At 39.6% G+C, this 15,035-nt stretch overlaps 1 protein-coding gene across 1 annotated transcript in view; it reads right to left on the bottom strand.

Annotated features, from left to right (window-relative positions):
- The window catches only part of ADAMTS12 (ADAM metallopeptidase with thrombospondin type 1 motif 12), a 200,016-nt gene that overhangs the window by 91,229 nt on the left and 93,752 nt on the right, over positions 1-15,035 (bottom strand). Inside the window, 4 exon segments of the mRNA XM_086629244.1 lie at positions 776-925; positions 2,257-2,381; positions 4,084-4,167; positions 6,203-6,399. Of these exon segments, the coding sequence (XP_086485370.1) occupies positions 776-925; positions 2,257-2,381; positions 4,084-4,167; positions 6,203-6,399 (556 nt within the window).

Raw genomic sequence — 15,035 nt, forward strand, 5'->3', positions numbered from 1 at the left:
CAGCCTTCTCCATATCCCAGGTAGCCAGGTCCCCCGTTTCCTTCCGGAGAGGGCATACATTTTCTCTGGATCTCTTTTTATCACTGACATATCTATAGAAGTTTTTCTTGTTGCCCTTGATGTCCCTGGCCAGATTTAACTCTATCAGGGCTTTAGCTTTCCTAACCTTATCTCTGATTGCTCCCACAATTTCTTTGTATTCTTCCCAGTCCACCTGTCCTTGCTTCCATCCCCTGAAGGCCTTCTTTTTGTGTCCGAGTTGGTCCAGGAGCTCCTTGTTCATCCATGCAGGCCTCCTGGTGTGCCTACCTGACTTTGTCTTTGTTGGGATGCACCACTCCTGAGCTCGGAGGAGGTGATCCTGGTCTCAGCTAATCTGCACTATGGAAATACTCTGATACAATCAAACAAGTATATTTTCTGTAAATGATTTGGATTGATTTGGAAATCATCTAAAGTAATTCCACAGTAATTCAGTATATGTTCGGAAAAATTAGCACGATTAAGTGATGTTTCTTTGTGGCTTAATTATTTCATCCTATGTACTGCCTTAGTAGACTGTTATAAGTGGCAGACCAAATAGTCGTAAATATAAATAAAGGTCAAAGGCTGAAGAATCTATTTCTTATTCCTTTGCTTTGAAAAAACACAGTTTTGATTTGAAAAATTGAGACACTAACACAATCCTTGGTTTGCTTCCATCTGACAATTGGAGTATTAACATACAAATAATAAATTATACTCATCTAGGTCCCCTCTTCACTTTCAACTATACCTGTGTCCAAGTTCATGAGCAATAGTGAAAGCCAACGGAAGGCCAGAATCCTCGTTGATGTTACAGCTTCTGTGAGGCTGACACATGCCTGACAGATGAGACAAACCTAAGGTTTCACAGGGACGATTCATGCCAGCACAAATGTCCTTTCTAGAATCACAGAAAAGACGTGTCATTAAAAGAGCTTAAAAACAACTGTAGACTGTCACTTAAATTGGGTGGTAAGTCTCCATCTCATATATAGCGTATCAATGCTAAATTGCATTTTAAGCAAGCATAGCGTTAACATTTTACAAACATACATGCAACAACAACATGCACTTGTTCTGCTACTACCATATTGTACTGCTACAATTTGCAGCCAATATTTATGTTGCTGTAGTGCCTAAATACATGTTTATTGTCAACTTGCATAAGAAAAAGTTTTAAAACTTCCACTTCTGACAGCGTTTTAAGGTATGGTTTACTAAACTCACCACAACTCAGCTTCATCCAGGTGAACTGTTTGAAGCTTGTTTATTTGGAGAGGTAAACCACGCATCATTGTGAGACTTCTTTTTCCTCATTCTTATTTTAAAATCTATTGACTCTCTTCTTTACTGTGCGACTTGAAAGGGTTCTTTTTGCGTTGTTGTTTTTCTGTCTGACAGACTTTAACTTGGGACTTTTTTTTGCAGGCTTTAGACCCAATCTTTTCTCTCAGTTGTGTGCAGATTGGATCAATTTCTAAGGCCCTGTAGTTCTGTTTCATGCCCTGCCACAAACTCCCTGTGTAACCTCAGACATTACCTTTAAGTTTTCTGAGCCTCCCTTGCTCAATGTAAAAAAATATTTTGTGTTGCCTTAAATACAGAGATAATACTTTAAATTCATACACGTTAAAGCTTAAAAATAAATGGCACTATGATTGCAAAATACACTTCCGTTCTGAGCTGCACCTATGTATTCCTTTAGGATTTGTCATTATGAAGTTGTTCATCTACATGCTACACTGTTTTGGTATATTGACTCAAAGAATAGAGAAGTGACCAAGCACAAAATGAGTTGGATCAAGTGGGGAACAAGACCTGAGCTCTGCAAATTGCTAGTCTCTTGGGACATACAGATCTCAATTTCCTGACTAAGATGCATCTCTAATAAAACACCCACGTGCACACATAAAGTTTATATGTACTTTGAAAACAAATTAAAAACAATCTCTTTAAAAGGTACAGCAGCTCTAACTTTAACCACACGTTTTTATAATATAGCTCATATTCTCTTCCTGTTTGAGTGTCAGACACTCACACTAGGTTATTTTCTAATTAACACTGGGTTTCAGAAACAGCATGTTTCAATAGCTCACTTTACACAATCAGATCACTTTACCAGGTTCTATGCAGGATGAACTAAATGATGGCATGAGCCTATAAAAGAAAAATCATCACCCAAAAATCACAACTAAACAATAGTCAGTCACGGCCACTGAACAGCTATCACACCTGGTTAGAAGGACGGCCACGTCATGGTGTGTGGGGTTGACGTCACTCTTGGGATTGACACTCTTCTGCCACTTGCAGAAGCTTGCTAGTGTCTTATCAGCATGGTGAACTATCTTCAAACCTTGCTAATAGGAAATGAAGGAAAATGTTATTTTGAAGACCACACTGCATTGCAATAGCATGTCAGTGATGTTAGCAGTGAATTTGGTTAATCTGTGAAATGCAACTGATTATGCTTTTACCTGAAGTTAGAGCCATCATTAGGAGAAAATACATCTATTTGTGTAACATATTGGATATTAAGTTAAAATGTTGATATTTTTGTAATTGGGCAGCTAAAGGAAAAAAATAAATGCAGAAATGTACCATTTTTTTTTTGTAAATGAGCTTCATAAGATCCAACATTGAATTGAAACTTTCAAACAAACATTTTCTATTCTCTTGAAAACAAGTTTTCCTCTACAGAGAACGTAAAGACTAATTAGTCTGGGACTTCATGCTGAAGTTTGTCACTCAATATTATGTGAACAATGTCATGCTCAGTGAACAATTATGTTTCTAAAAGTGTATTTCTTTCATAATATTTTTCAATTCCAAAGAGAAACAATGCAGTCACAGATGTTTCTTCCTCATCTTATTATTATGTAGTAAACATGCAAGTTACTGAAATTTCTTCTGAAATACAGACAACGCAAAATAAATTAATTGAAAAACATATTTTTCTCATTTCTGTTCTTGGCCATTCCCTGTATCTTGTATCACTGTATTTAAGTAAACTTTTTACAAAGCATCTAAATAACATTGTTACCAGATAGCAATTTCGGGATAACAAACCAGATTTTGAAAGATAGCCAACACTGTTGCTTCCAATATTGCCCTACTCAACTGAACAGGAATCCATGGTTTATTACGAAAACAGTCACAGAAGTTTAGCAAGTAAACTTAACAGGAGGTCACCATGGACTTTAGGTCCTAATTGTCCTGCTAAGATGCGAACTACAGATTTTGGCCTGCATATTCTTACACCGAGGACTATAAGGATAGACTCTATCCTAATAATTATTTCAGAAGTTATAGCCTGGCCTCATAGCTTGGTTCGCTGCCTTCTACAGCATTGGGATCATCTGGCCTGTGGTGGCCATAAAATATAAGCCACTGAGAAAATCCTTTTAATGTGTTCCTGCAATCAGAACGAGCCTTGCCATGCACAGGGCTTTAAAAGTAACTACAAATTGATGACAATCAGCATATATTTAAGCATGTAGCAACATACTAGTGAATGAGAGACACTGGAAACTATCAGAACACAGCTAGTTTACAGTAATTAGCTTCTACTTAGTCCTAAATTTTTGGTTTGAAAAAGATCTAAAAATAACAATGTATGTTTGAGCTGCACAATAACGGATTTACTTCTTCAGAGATCTGCAAATATAAATACTCTAGCATTACACTTGTTAATACATTTCAGGTAATGCCAAGTAATTAGATTCTGAGTGATGATGAACATGTTAATTTCTGTTTCTCATCTAGTCTTCCTTGGCATTTCGTGTTCTTTTGACACTGAGGAGATTCCACTTCCCCATTCCTAATCTGCCTGTTTTGATTACATTTTCCTTGGTAATTTTATGCAGAAATACCTGAAGTCATCAGCTAATTACTTTGCTATCCAGGGCAGCATTTATTCCAAAACCAGACATGCTGAGGATTAATAGAAGAGGAAAACAAACATATTATTTTAAGCAAATAAACTCTCCTCTCCATAATTCTGGCTCAATGCATTGAACTCCCAAGTTTTATTAAGTTACTTGAGGAAAATAGAAACCTTACCTCTTCCTCCTCAAAGAGGATGAGCCGGACCAGCACAATGTGAATTGCATTGCCAATGCTTGGATCATGGAACAACCCAGTGACCTGTGCCAGAGCCAGGAGGTATGAGATTAACTGATTCCTCTATAGCAGAACAGGACTTTAGAGAGAAAACACATTTACTTCAAGCACACTGTTCATCTTGGGGTAGGGGTGGTGTTTTGTTTTTTAAAACCTCAATGCACTTCATTGAAAGTTCACTGAAATGCAACAAATAAGGCCAGGTTGGACGGAGCCTTGAGTAGCCTGGTCTAGTTGAGAGGCGTCCCTGCCCATGACAGGGAGGTTGGATTAGATGATCTCTGAGGCCCCTTCCAGTCTATGCCATTCTGTGATTCTATGATTCTATGATACTGCAAAGGACAGCTCTGCCAAATGACAGATGATACAGGATTTGGCAGAAGTTACTAAACTAAAGAGCAAGAGCACACACAAGATTATTTATGTCCATTTCCTTTCAAGAACACCAGAGTTCTTAAAAAACACTAGCAGAAAAGAATGCAACATCTGGAGTTACGTAACACTGATGGAGAGGTCCACTCGGTGTGCTAAAAAAAAACAGCATATCAAATCATTGTTTTTGATTCGACAGGAATCAGCTTTTGCCACAACAAAGCAAAAATTAGTCGGTACTAGGCAAAGAGAAATCAGTTAAATGATGGATACTCTTGTGCTTCAACAGCACAGAAGAGTATCATAAGAACAAAAACAAAGATAATGAATCAATTAAAAAACATCCACATTAAAAAATGCAAGAACTGAACTCAGCAAAATTTGACCCCAATAAAATGTCAAAAATGTCACCACAATGTTGAATTAGGCAGGAGGAAAGCGAATCAGAAGAGCAGATAGTAATAGTCTATCTATATGTGAGCTATGCCATATATCACAAGAAATACGAATGAACAAAATGGATTGTGTTTGGATCAAAACTGTTCTGGAGAAAATCATTAAAGGAGAAATTACTGAAATGAAGTAGAAATTGTATTTATAGAGATCTGATTTCGTTATGGGTCTTTTCAAGGTATTAAACTGAAAATCGAATCATTGTGAGTAACCCTACCATCTCAGGTATAGACTACAGAGAAAATGTTAATATTTGTTTGTTCCTGAATCTGATTGTGACAGAAAATATATTCCATGTATTTTCCGTGTGTGGACAAAACCTCACGTGCTCAAATCAGCTTTATGTCTGTTTAATCAGTAGCTAGTCAGACTGCTTGGGACACAGTCAGGAACATACTGTATAAACATATGGGAAAGACCGGTTACCATGGCTAGGAATTACACTGTGATTAATTTCACATATATTACACGCGTACCATGATAATGACATAGAACACATCCTCAATAGACTCTCCAAGGTCAATACTCGCTATGATACAGATAATAACAGGAGACATATCTGTAGGCAGGCTCATGAAAAGCTATTGCTTTTCCCAGATCAATTTACATTTTGAAACTTGCCATGCAGGAGAACACGGGAAGTTAAATTTTCCTTTTTTTTTCAACATGGACTTTGTATTATGGCCAGGATACTTATCGGGAAAAGCAGTTGTACTTGTTTGAACTCAGACAGAGTTAACTTTCCTCATAATAGCTCATATGGTGCTGTTTGGATTTGCAACCAAGCAGTAACACACTGATATTTTAATTCTTGCTAAGTTACTACAATTTCCAGTGGGCTCCTGTATGCCTTTCTCATTCACAGACATGGGAAAGAATCCATATGCTTAAAACCATAGAATTTCTCTCTAAAACCGTAGAATTTCTCTCTATCGCTGTAGCTACCAATGAACAACAGGTTCCAGGAGAGACAGGGAATTTCAGTGGAAATAAAATTAGTGCTAGCATTTATAGCTATGAAACTTCTCTCACTTAAAGTCCAGAAAAAAATTGTGACTATGAAAATATAAGGTAACAAATGCTTTAAAATACTGAGTTTCAAAGCACACATATGAATGATACTCCATTTCTTTCAGTGAATAATGTTACAGACTTGTTTCAAGGTGACCAGTAACATAACCAAATTAAACTTGGCTTCATACACCTATCTGAAAAAAGGAAATGTTGTACATACCATATTCATTATAGTGAGGATATATGATTCCACATGGTCACTTCCATGATATTCAACCATCTTACTGTCTGCAACCACAAGCGTCTCCACCCATCGCTCCTTGCTGATAGAGCGCCGAGAAACCTTTCTGACAGCCATATGATTTTGTTGCCATCTCTCCCTCCGATGCTGCTGCTGTTTGAAAAAGCTGAGGGTATCTGGAAGAGTAAGAAGCAATGCTGACTAGAAAATACTTTCAAGCTTGATTTGAAGCGTATGTCTGCAACACTTGCAGACAGAACAGCAGCATCGCAGAACCACAGGATGATATACTGAGACTTCTGGCTGCCACCTGTCTGACACCACGCAGGACCAACTCCCAAGTGACACCAGCCCGCTGAGGGCCCTGTTCAGTAAAGTTCTGAATACCCTCCAAGATGGATTAAACATGCATCCAAAAGTTACCCCTACTCAAATGCCAGGGATTAACATGCGAGATAGAGCCAAGCCAAAAAAAATGAATTGGGAATGCCAATGAAGAGGTTGCCCAGAGAAGCTGTGGATGCCCCAGCCCTGGAAACGTTCAAGGCCAGGTTGGATGAGGCTTTGGGCAACCTGGTCTAGTGGAAGGTGTCCCTGCCATGGCAGGGGGTTGGAACTAGATGATTTTCAAAGTCCCTTCCAACCCTAACTATTCTACGATTCTATGATTTTCAAGGAATTTTTCTTCTGCTGTTTGGTTCCAAACTTTCTAATGACATCAGTTATTATTTTAAGACAGGGATATGCTTTCTCCACAGGCAGCTCTTATTCTCAGCAGGATGGTACATTAAGCCTAGTGCTTTGGCACATCAATGAAACATTTGTTTTGTGCATGGAAAATATTCCTGAGGTGCAGGGACACTTCACCAGTAGGTGTCATCTAAATACCAGCCAGGCAGACGGCTGCGGGCTCTCCAGCTGCTATCATCTTGTCTGACTAACAGGCGAGACTTGCTTAGTGCTTCCACTGCAATTTTGGGATCTGTGCATCTAAATCCTTTCAAGAAGGTATATTTACTCTGTAGACTCACTAGGAACCTTGCACTGTGCTCAGTGGAGTTAATTACTCTCCACTTATTCTAGCTTTGAACACCAGCTGACTGTGTTACCAAGGAAATACTGGGAATGTAAATACCACTATGCCTGCAAAAGAAGTGAGAGATGCCAGTTTCACAGCAACTGGTGGCATTTTTCCAATCTAGAAGCCAGAGAAACACTTCTACGGTGCTGGGATTCCCTGAGTCCTAGGAATGATCAGGAGCACTTGTTGCTATTACTGATACTACACTAGTCCTTTGGCATCTCACTCACAGAAGAGGATGTCTGTATTCCAGATGGGGCAAATTCACAGACCAGAAAGACAGCTCCTGCCTTAAAGTGCTTATGGCCTGTCCAGTGTAAGCCCCACTACTGTGTGGCACGGGACAGTTATCCAGCACTACCTCCATCTCCCAGCACTAGCAAGCATTGAGGGAGAGTTACCCAGACCACTCTTCCCTTCAAGAATGGAAGACCTGGCAGCTAAGTCCCAAATTTTGTGTTCATACCAGCAGAAGATCATAGAATCAGAATGATTACAGCAGAAGATCTGTTATGCCTTTATTGTGAGCACGCTCTTTGCCTTTTAGAAGACCTAAATTCAGCCAGAATGTATCATAGTGTCTTGCTTGTCTACAAAATGTGGCGCCACTGGACTATTAATGATGTGTATAATACATCTCTGAGAGTAAAAGGTGATCATATCTTGGCTTATTGTGTATGTGCAACAGAAGATGCATGGGTTTCTAGAAATGGGTTCTCCGAGGTCAGTCTGAAAGACTCCTAGAAAAAGAAATGCTGGTACTGGTAACACATTATGTAGAGAATAGAAATATGTCTTATTAATAATCAAAACGACAACAGCCACACTACACACTCAGAACTGAGCTGCAATGCACAAGTGTGCAGTGCATAGCAGCTCCATTAGTTGACACACACTGTGACCAGTTATCACCGCACTGCAGTACCAGTTCAGGATTTCAGTCAGCACCAGGCATGTATCACTGAGAACCACACAAATCTACAAACCTATCCTAGCCAGGTTCATTCTACCATATGGGCACTCGTACCTCCCTGGACCACCATTTAAAGTATACTGTAGGAAGCTGAATTAATATACTAAGCAGAATGTCATGCATTCTATATTGTAGGTTTCGAATATAATAAATCAATAAATAAGTACACGTGTAAGTAAACTTCTTTTTGCATGAACTGGCATTTGTATTTTAAAAGAGGCTGAAAAGACTGCTTCTGAAGGACAAAGAACTGTAAATTTTTGACCTGCTTGGCAAGGCAAACAGCATAAAAAGTCATTGAACATAAGAGAAGTTTGAATAAACGTAAATAAACTCCAATAAACATGTAAGCTTCTAATTTTTACTATCCATACATTGTCATAATAAAGAGCCCAAGAATATAAATTTCCTTTGAGCTTACCAACCCAGACCACTTATCAGTGTCATCCTGTGCAACCACACAAGCAGATTCTGTCCTGTAGATACATCAACTAGTGAAAAAAGTTAGCCAATAAAGAAAGCTGCCTTCCCACCAACACAAGGGACTCAAAGAAAGGCATGCATTTTTGTATTAAGATACATGATTAAGATCATGAAGAAGGAACTGCATGGAAAAATAGCTTATTGTCTACATGGAAGAATATAATTTGTGAGTAAAGACAAAGAAAAGAAAGTGGGTGGTTTATTTGGTTTTGTTGGTTTGGGGGGGGTTTGTTTTAAGAGAAGAGAAACGGACTATCACTGCTATAAGCTCTACTCTAACCCCACTAACCCAGGCTGCAGCATCCCTCCGGCTGTTCCCCTCAATCTTTGTTCAGTTATTGCAATAGTCATCTCTACCAGGGGCTATTTTATGAGCTGCATACGTTAGTCTCTCTTGTACATTTGCATGGTTTTCAGCATTCTTCTTTCTATGAAGCACAGTTCTCAGTATCTACATTTTCAAGGGTTTTGTGCTGAGAAAAACCTTCCCCACAGCTATCTGAACAAAAAATCTGTTCAGACTGCTGGTTAAGTGATTTGTTTATGGGCAAAGAAAACATCGCACCAGCTGTCAGGCTTTGTATTCACATCTAGCAAAGACTTTTGTTTATTGTCTGGACAGGTGATAGCACTGGAGATAAAAATGTTTAAAGCCATACAGACTGCAATGGCGAACAACTCTCAGAGAAAGGTTAGGAGATCTGGTTAAGCACGAGGCTATGTACCGCAGGAAAATCTCAGAAGAGATTTGACTTGTGAAAATTAATGCCAGGTAGCAAGAGGCTTCTGCAGACAAAACCCTCTCCTTGGTGACCAATGCCCTCCAGAAAAGAGATCTAACCTGGAAGGGAGTCCTCTAAGGACTGGATCCCTGCTGTGTTAAGTCTCTTGGAAGCTTTTTTAGTTAGATGAAGCAGAGAGGGAGAACCTCTTGGAGCTACACTAACATACAGGACGCTATAAAGTATGTTTCTACTTCTGCTTTTATATCTCTCCAAATGATGATTGTCTCTGTTAAGCTTTTCATTCTGAAGTAAAATAATCTCACCTTGTTTTTACCTTAAATTAGCAAAGTGTTCCAAGTGATTTCAGGTTTCCTGAGAAATTACAAGTGCTCCATTGTTCAGGAATGGAAATACTGACCAGGAGCCCACCAGTTCAGGAATACCCAAGCAGTGATGGATGGTTTGAGACGTAGTAACTCACGGTGCTGTCTGAGAAATGCCTGCCTCTCCATACTCTTCCCTCATAACTGTTCAGCAGAGCACACACCAGAAGCAGCAGAAGAGAGAAAGCGGATACTTGATCCCTAAGGATTTCCATGCATTTTTGAGAAAGAGGTATAACACAGGTAGGCATAGTGCTGGAGTCCTTAGGAACAGAAATGAAGATAGTGCTAAATGGACACCCAGGATAGCCTAAGACTAAATGAAAAGAAGGCTGGTAAGAGATCCAGGTAACAAACTGCATGAAATTCAAGCAATAATATTCAGAAGTTTCTGTCTGTTGTGGGAGATAATTTCGCAGTTGTGAGGACTGTATTAGAAAACCTGATTCAGTCAAATAAGTCACATACTATGTTCCATGAGTCATATGTGATATCCAGCCATATCACTGCATAACCAGGAGAAACGGTGTAGATGGCAACATTTTGTCAACTTCTAACTAGAAATGTCTAATGAATTTCAGCAAAAGGGTTGTTTTTTAAAATCAAAATTCAAATTGTTTTTAGTTAAAAATCAAAATGTCCCCTGAAACTATCCATACAAATCCTACCTGATTAATTCAACAACAGACGGGACCCTTAACTCTCAGCTACAAGGAAAAATGTTAACTGTAAGACTCAGCTATATATATGAAAAAACACTACTATACAAACTTCAGTACAGGCTAAGGCAGCATGGCTTCTATGTAGGAAAAAAAAGGTTATATTCTCTCTTTTAGCAAAACAATTTCATTTTTCATTAGGTGACAACAGAACTATATCATACTTTGCCAATCCCTATCAAGAAACAGCTTTCGAATCTTTAAGAGTAATATCAATAAAAAAAAACCATGTAAGTTCTTTACTTTGAACAACTCATTCACTCAAAATGTTCTTGATTTGTTTTTTGTTAATTTCTGCTTTTTTTTCCCCCCAAAATGCCCTTAAAGAACAGATATGACTCACCTCACTTCAAGGTATTATGTGAGATTTTCATATCAAAGGCTTTTTTTTCACCTTTGTTTCCTGCAGATGTTGGTTAAGGAAGAACGCAGCACACAGTGCAACACAAGGAGACCTCAAAGTGCTAACTGCACACAGTCACCTTTCAACACCTTTGGAGGTACACAGGGCTTTGCAGAAGCAAGGTGAAAATGTCTGGAAATTCCCAGAAGAGGAGAATGTAAGCTACAACCGAAGGCTGTCAGACAAAACATAGTAGTACAGATTTACATCTTCACTTCCGATCCTCACCTCCTTTCTCTTTGTGCAAAAGCTCTTTCATTTTCACCACTCTATGTTATTCACAGTCAAAATGCTACATCTCCAGACATGAGGCATGAATGATGCTAGGGATGCTAGACTAATAAATCCCACACTGTTCAGGACTTGCTATATTACGATTTTTCCTATAACCTTCCCTTCGTCTTTGTTCTAAGACATGTCTTTAAGTATTAACAAAAAGAGTATAGTTTTGGGGCAAGTTTTCAAGAGGTCAATAAACTCTGTTGAAACAGAGTAATTGTACAAGGGGAGAAGAATAAACATGTGAAATTGTCATAATCAACATCAACCTAGCACTAAAAACTATGCATTTAGTCATAGACTAAATAAACGAAAGGCTGAGGATTGACTCAGTGTTGTGATTTTAGGCCGATCCAGCAACTAAAACTCACACAGTCGCTCCGTCTCCAGTAAAGTGGAGAGGAGAGAAATACAATCAAGGGACTGAGGGTTGAGACAAGAACAGAGGGAGCACCCACCAACCATGGTCCTGGGCAAAACAGACTGGGCTTTCTTAAAGCAAAACAATTTATTAATGGTTACTTAAGAGGACAAAGGGAAACAAAACCGGTTACTTTAAAGGATAAAAAGAAACAAAGCCAGACCTTAAAACCGACACCTTCCCCCCGCCCTCCCCCCTTTCTTTTCTTCCTGGCTCTACCTCCCCCCCCAGCAGTGCAGGGGGCAGGGACTGGGGGAGTGCAGGTCAGTTCATTCCGTGCTGTTACTGCCGCTTCTTTCTTAAAGGAGGAGGAGTCCTTACACCCTTTTCCCCTGCTCCAGTGGATCCCCTACTCACAAGGAAAAATCCACAAACTTTTCCAGTGTGAGTCCAGCCCACAGGAAACAATCCTTCCCCATCGGATTGCCCCAGTGTGGGCTTTACCACAGTCTCGGATTCTCAGGAAGCTGTAGCCACTCGCTCCAGTGTGGGTCATCACGCAGACTCCAGATGCCTCTCTGCCTTGTCATGCGTCCCGACACGACTGTCCTCAGGCTCAGGCATCTCCTCTCCAAGGGCTGCGAGTGGGTCTCTGCTCCACCAAGACCATCCTGGTTGCAGGGGGGCAGTGCCCTCCTCCCTTCTCTCCTCGCTCCTGGGCAAAGCACCTTTTCTGGTTCCTTTGTCCCGACTTAAATAGGGCAATTCGCAGAGGCGCTGATTGGCTCAGCCCCGAGGGGGATGGCAGTCCGATCTGGTGGCCAGAACCAGGTCTAACCTGGTTCCAAAACCAGGGAGGTCACAGGGAGCAACGCCCCTCTCCTGCCACCAGAACCCCCAACCCCCCCCTACATCAAACCATGACACCCAGCTAATAAGAATTAAAAGGACAGTAAAGTAGAAGAAATCAACACAGTTTTCTGAAAAGTTATTATTATCCACTCAGCTTTGGGCTAAATCTAATAAGAGACTTGGGATTTCCCAGGACAGTGCTCTAGCCACTACCCTTCTGGATAAAGAAGGTGGGACCTTTTCCTCTTTCACTCATGAAGGGGAGCAACTCTAATAGCTGATTTACTGCAAGAATTTACAAATTATTTACAAAACTCCAATACATTAAGTGAATCCCTTCCCCTATTCTAACTATCTCTGCTGAAATAAATAAGGCAGCCATCTAGAAGAGCTCACTGAAAACAAATACACTAGACAGTATCTTCTTACACACACAATCGTGGTTACAAATATCTGTAACAAAACTAAGCCTGGAGGCTGACTGTGTGAGAGTAAGGGCTCACACACTATACAGAAAAACTGTTTTAAAACAAGGAAGAAAGGATGTGCATTTAAAACCGAACAGGTAACCAAACCAGCTCTTTCTATAAGGATTTCTGAAACAGGCTAAGCTAGATGACAAACGCTTTTCAAGTATGAAGCAGTGTTCACATCGGAAACTATTACAGCTATTGAATCACGTACTTCACCATGTTGACAACCCCCAAGTCCCAACAAAAACAAGCACAGAGAAAGAAAACCCACAGCTTTACAAGCTTTGTTTAATTTTAACATTCCTGCTGTCAAAACACGAAGTATCAAACAGTGGAGTCACACCACTCTAATGCAGAACAAAGACAAAATTGTACCTGTGTTGACTGATGCACTTAATCAGCTACTGCTGCTGAGTGTGTTTGCCGTTCATTACCACTTATGCTGGAAGGATGCAATGATAAATATTCTGGGCCACTGGCATCAGGAGGTACAGAGAGAACAACATCGTGGGAAACAGCTATAACTGGAGCTGCCTACATTTTGCAATCACAATTTTCCTTCTGCCTGAATGCTCTAATTATTTTTTTCCAGGGATTAAACCCAAGTCGATAAGTGACGATAAAAAATTATAGCTTCAAAAGATGCTGTCCTAGGAGTACAGTACTTAATGTCATTTGAACTTTCCATGCTCATTCACCTGGTAACTTGAGTGGCTGGTTCCTCTTATTTTGGTGAAAACATTAATGATATGGATTAGAAGAACAAGGCGACTTTTTTATGAATTAATCTAGCACTTAGAAAAATGGCATCTGAATACAATTAAACTTGAAGCATAATTCTACTTTCATTTCATGAAAAACAAGTATCTTCTAAAACAGAATACGACTCACTGCAAAACAAATCTGCAGACTGAAAATTCCCAGTAAATTATGTTTATGTCTTAATGTCTGCTACCAACTAAGTTAAGAACTGTTGACCTAAAAATGACGGAGATATGCAGTTTTGGGAAACCATTATGATGTAAATGAGAACATAAACATATGGGCTTTATTAATAATTTTTCTTATTTTTACATATCTATATGAAAATTCATTCGCATAAAATGAATGCAAAAAACTGAAAGTGACATCTTGAAATAGTTGTCCTGTGCATTTTCAGAGTTGATCTGCTTTCCAGTGAGGCAAGCTCTTGAAATAGACTGCAAAAATTTCTATTAATGTTCTAATAAATTTCATTCACATAATAATGAAGAAAAAACAAACTGGTTATATGCTGGTGATTAGAGGTCACCAACCTGCTTAAATCAGGAATAAGAATAAAGCTAAAAGGCTACAAGGAGATTGTAGCAAGGTGGAGGTTGGTCTCTTCTCCCAGGTAACAAACAATAGGACAAAAGAAAATCGCTTCAAGTTGTGCCAGAGGAGGTTTAGATTCGATATTATGAAAAATATCTTCACCAAATGGGTTGTCAAGCATTGGAACAGGCTTCCCAGGGAAGTGCTGGACTCACCATGGAGGTACTTAAAAGACATGTAGATGCGGTGCTTAGGGACATGGTTTAGTGGTGGACTTGGCAGTGTTAGGTTAGTTGTTGGACTCAATGATCTTAAGAGTCTTTTCCAACCTAAATGATTCCATGATTCTATTCTGTAAACTCACTGCAGGTAAGTTTGCACAGGCACTCCAGAATTCAGCAGTGAAAGAAAGTGTTGAAACTCTGGAAGGATGCATGCTTTGTGGAGCTTCTTGGACATACGGAGAGGAGGACAGTTATGAACCAGTAGGATCCAGAAATTGGCAGCACAGGTGTCTGGAACAACCATTAGCTCTTCGAAGTTACCTAAGTGAGTTCCACAACAGACACTCATTGCAGGCTGCCCTAATGCCAATCTTCAAGAGCTGGTGAGAACACAGGAATGGTGGACAGAGTATCAATGCAAGTAAAGGCGCCAGAAAAAAGCAAAACAATGCTAGAAGAGGCAAAGGATGGGAAAGGACTACTACTGGTTTTAATTCCAAGGATTTGGGTGGTGTGAGTGATTTGATAGAAGGTTTGCTCTTCACATGTGGTAGAGACAA

This window comes from Tauraco erythrolophus, chromosome Z, assembly GCF_009769465.1.
Source record: "Tauraco erythrolophus isolate bTauEry1 chromosome Z, bTauEry1.pri, whole genome shotgun sequence".
Taxonomy (NCBI): Eukaryota; Metazoa; Chordata; class Aves; order Musophagiformes; family Musophagidae; genus Tauraco; species Tauraco erythrolophus.